Source organism: Nicotiana tabacum, chromosome 5 (genome assembly GCF_000715075.1).
Source record: "Nicotiana tabacum cultivar K326 chromosome 5, ASM71507v2, whole genome shotgun sequence".
Taxonomy (NCBI): domain Eukaryota; kingdom Viridiplantae; phylum Streptophyta; class Magnoliopsida; order Solanales; family Solanaceae; genus Nicotiana; species Nicotiana tabacum.
Window position 1 is genome coordinate 157,153,654 of NC_134084.1, and position 4,817 is coordinate 157,158,470.

The 4,817-nt window shown below is 37.9% G+C and overlaps 1 protein-coding gene across 1 annotated transcript; it reads left to right on the forward strand.

The window, feature by feature from the left end:
- Positions 1–364: 364 nt before the first annotated feature.
- Positions 365–4,435, forward strand: LOC142181047 (uncharacterized). Its single transcript, XM_075253164.1, has 10 exons — positions 365–613; positions 714–1,076; positions 1,189–1,458; positions 1,631–1,881; positions 2,440–2,757; positions 2,911–3,201; positions 3,557–3,635; positions 3,784–3,912; positions 4,063–4,194; positions 4,241–4,435. The coding sequence occupies exons 1-10, from the start codon at positions 365–367 to the stop codon at positions 4,433–4,435; spliced, it is 2,277 nt and encodes a 758-aa protein (XP_075109265.1).
- Positions 4,436–4,817: the final 382 nt, after the last annotated feature.

The window sequence follows — 4,817 nt, forward strand, 5'->3', positions numbered from 1 at the left end:
CAAGGGAACAAGGGATCCAGACTTGTACCTTGATTGGATGAGAAAAGTGGAAGCCATCTTTGACTGCCACAACTATTCAGAGGGTAAGAAGGTTAAACTTGCTGTTGTTGAGTTTTCTGACTGTGCAACAATCTAGTGAAAAAAGCTTTCTAGGGATAGATTGCAAGAAGAACAAGAACCCATTGCTACATGGGCTGAGATGAAGAGGGTAATGAGGAAGAGATTTGTGCCATCACACTTTCAAATAGATCTACAACAACGTCTTCAAACTTTGAGGCAAGGGTCCTTGTCTGTAGATGAGTACTTTAAGACTATGGATATGTCTATGATCCAAGCTAATTGTATGGAGGAAGAGGAGGCTACAATGGCTAGGTTTTTGAATCTAAATAAGGAAATAGTTGATGTAGTCGAATTACAACAATATGTAACTTTAGATGGGTTAGTTGAATTAGTTGTAAAGGTAGAAAGACAAAACAAAAGGAGACAGCAATCTAGCTCATGGAGAAGCCGGCCAACTACTATTCCAAACAAGCAATGGCCAAAATCTGAGGAGACACCTACTCTTAAATTACATGAAGACAAGGCCAGGAGCAAATTGGAATCCAAGGATGGGGTAAGTTTTTTATGCCTAAAACTTGTACTTCTTCTTCTTCTTCTATTCAATGTCTCAAGTGTCAAGGGAGAAGGCATAAGGCTTATGAATGACCAAGTAGAAGAAACATTCTAATCAAGGAGGATGGGGATATGAGAGTGAAAAAAGTGAACCAAGTGAAGAACAAGAAGAAAACATTATAGAGAATGAAGAAGGGGAAGAGATGGAGTACATTGATAGTGGGTTGAATTTTGTGGTTAGGAGGCTTATGCATATTAATTTGGGTCACTCTAATGAAGAACAAAGGGAAAACATATTCCATGCTCGGTGTGGGATTAAAGATAAAATTTGTTCTATGATAATTGATAATGGGAGTTGTGCTAATGTTGTGAGTGCATATTTGGTGGAACAATTAGGGTTGGAATGGACGAAGCACCCTAGACCTTATAGGTTGCAATGGTTCAATGATAGTGGAGAGGTCAAGGTGAATAAAAAATGCATGGTCTCCTTCAAGATTTGGAAGGTACGCTGACGAAGTTCTATGTGATATAGTACCCATGCAAGCTTGTCATATCTTGTTGGGGCGCCTGTGGCAGTATGATAGGAGTGCTTTTCATGATGGGAGGAAAAATAGATACTCACTTGAGCATAATGGCAAGAAGTACATTATTGCACCTTTAACTCATTCCCAAGTGTATGAAGATCAAAAAAAGATGAAAGAATCAATGGGGAAACATCGGGAGGGATCAAAACGAGAAACTAAAGGGAAAGAAAAAGATGGAAAATATGAAGTAAGGTGTGAGGAGAGAGAGGGCAGCAATGAGAGAAAGGAAAAGGTGGGGAATAGTGAGAGAAAAAAAGCATTGGTAAGAGGAAAGAGACTAAGATTGGAAAAAAAAGTGAGTCTTGCAAAAGCCAAAGAGTATTTAATTGCAAAAAAAAGGGCTGCCTATTATCTTGCTCACTTATAAGGAAGTTCTGCTTAATAATGATTCACTAACATCCTCTTTGCCTAGTGTTATTTCTAACCTTTTGCAGGATTTTGAAGATGTTTTTCCTGAGGATCTTCCTAAAGGTTTACCACCTTTAAGAAGAATAAAGCATCAAATTGATTTTGTGCCAGGATCACAAATTCCTAATAGGCCTGCTTATAGGAGCAATCTCGAAGAAACAAAAGAATTGCAAAGACAAGTAAATGAGCTTCTTGAAAAGGGATTTGTAAGAGAAAGCATGAGTCCATATTTTGTGCCCGTGCTATTGGTGCCAAAGAAGGATGGCACTTGGAGGATGTGTGTGGACTGCTGCGCCATCAATAAAATAATGGTAAAGTATCGCCATCCTATTCCTCGTTTAGATTATATGCTTGACCAATTGCATGGGTCTCAAATATTCTCTAAAATTGATTTGAAGAGTGGATATCACCAAATTAGAATGAATCCTAAAGATGAGTGAAAAACTGCCTTTAAAACTAAATATGGATTGTATGAATGGTTAGCGATGTAGTTCGGGTTAACTAATGCACCTAGTATATTCATGAGATTAATGAACCATATCTTTATGGATTTTCATGGAAAATTTGTAGTTGTTTATTTTGATGATATTCTGATCTTTTCTAAATCTTTAGAAGAGCATGTTGAAAATTTGAAATAAGTTTGTAATGTGCTTAGGGAGCAACAATTGTATGCAAATCTATCTAAGTGCACTTTTCGTGTAGATAAGGTAGTTTTTCTGGGTTTTGTTGTGAGTTCTAGAGGTGTTGAAGTAGATGAAGATAAAATCAAAGCGATTAAAGATTGACCTACACCTAATAGCATTACTGAAGTTAGAAGTTTTCATGGACTTGCTAGCTTTTGTAGGAGGTTTGTTAGAGATTTTAGTTCAATTGTTGCACCTTTAACTGAAGTTATTAAGAAGGATAAGGTCTTTAATTGGGGAAAAGAACAAGAGCATGCATTTAATATTTTGAACGATAAATTATGTTCTGCTCCTTTGTTAAAATTACCTTATTTTAATAAGTCTTTTGAAATTGAATGTGATGCATCTAGTAGAGGTATTGGGGATGTTTTAATGCAAGATTCTAAACCAATCGTTTATTTTAGTGAGAAGTTGAATGGGGTTGCATGGAATTATTCTACTTATGATAAAGAATTGTATGCCTTGGTAAGGTCTCTTGCTACATGGTAGCATTATTTGTGGCCAAAGGAGTTTGTGATAAAAACTTACCATGAGTCTTTAAGATACTTGAAAAGCCAAGGTAAATTGAGTAGAAGACATGCCAAATGGGTTGAATTCATTGAGACATTTCCTTATGTGATTAGCTACAAGCAAGGTAAAGACAATATAGTTGCTGGTGCGCTTTCAAGAAGGTACGCTCCTATTTCTACTCTTAATGCGCTTTCAAGAAGGTACGCTCTTATTTCTACTCTTACTTCTAAATTGATAGGATTTGATCATATTAAGAATTTATATGTTAATGATTCTGATTTTGATGTAGCATTTTCGGCATGTTTAAATGGGCCTTTTGAGAAGTATAATCTGAAAGATGGGTTTCTTTTTAAAGAGAATAAGCTTTGTGTCCCTAATTGTTCTTTGCGAGAAGTTTTTGTGAGGTAAGCACATTGTGGGGGGCTTATGGGACACTTTGGTGTGCCTAAAACACTTGACATCCTTGCTGAAAATTTCTTATCGCCTAATATGAGAAAAGATGTAGAAAGATTTTGTGCTCAATGCCTTGAATGTAAACAAGCTAAATCTAAAGTGTTTCCACATGGTTTATACACGCCATTACATGTGCCTATTTCACCTTGGATTGATATTTCTATGGACTTTATGTTAGGACTGCCTAGAACAAGGTATGGTAAGGATAGCATCTTTGTTGTGGTAGATAGGTTTTCAAAAATGGCTCGTTTTATTCCTTGTTTAAAGATTAATTGATGCTTCTCATGTTGCTAATTTATTTATTAGAGAAATTGTTAAATTGCATGGTATACCTAAAACTATTGTTAGTGATAGGGATGCTAAGTTTCTAAGCCACTTTTGGCGGGTGCTTTGGGGAAAATTGGGAACAAAATTATTGTTTTCTACGTCGTGTCATCCACAAACTGAGGGGTAAACTGAGGTAGTAAATATAACCTTAGGAAATATGTTAAAGGCTATTCTAAAAGGAAAAATTAACTTTTTGGGAGGATCAGCTGCCTATGGTAGAATTTGCTTACAATCGAACTGTTCATTCATCTACTGGTTATTCTCCTTTTGAAGTTGTTTATGGCTTTAACCCCCTTACACCCCTTAACTTATTGCCTTTGCCTACTAATGAGATGGTTAGTCTTGATGGAAAAAATAAAGTTGATTTGATGAAAACTATTCATGAGCATACGAGACTTGCAATTGAAAGGAGGAATGAGCAAATAGCTTTACGAAGAAATAAAGGTCGAAAACCAGTTATCTTCGAGCCTGGTGATTTGATTTAGGTTCATATGAGCAAGGAGATATTTTCTTCAAAAAGGAAGACAAAATTACACCCTAGAGGAGATGGGCCATTTAAAGTAATTGAAAGAATTGGAGATAATGCTTACAAATTGGACCTTCCAGGTGAGTTTCAAGTAAGTGCTACTTTCAATGTTGCAGACTTATCCTTGTTTGATATAGGTTCAAATTCAAGGACGAATTCTTTTCAAGAGGAGGGGAATGATTTTGTCGTCCTGCCAACGCATAAATGCGGTTCTGAGGACTGCTCGAACCAGATGTTCCGCCTCTGCCTCTACCACGACCCATTGGTGCTTGTGGACCTTGCCCAGGGGGCGTACTGATGATGACGAACCAGCTACAGATCCCGCTGGTTGAGCTATGCTTGCATTACCTCTCGCCGGATAATCCCTCATAACGTGGCCCGAATAACCACAAGTATAACAAACACACAATCACGTACGGCACTACCCAGCATGCTGCTTACCACACTGAGCACATAGTGGCAAGGGCGGCCTCATCTGACTTGACTCACCCCTATACTGAGAATATGAGGCCCTGGAGTTCTAACCAGGCCCTGAATATGCAGAGCGATCAAATCTCTTACCGCCAAACTGAGAGGGTGCGCTATCCAATGGCTAAGCTGGATATCTCAGGTACTATTGTCTCTGACCACCTCGAAACTCACCAGAAGGACTCGAAGACCTTGCTCTCTTATTTTGGGCCCTATCATGCTCACGATCGGCCCTCTGTTTCTGCT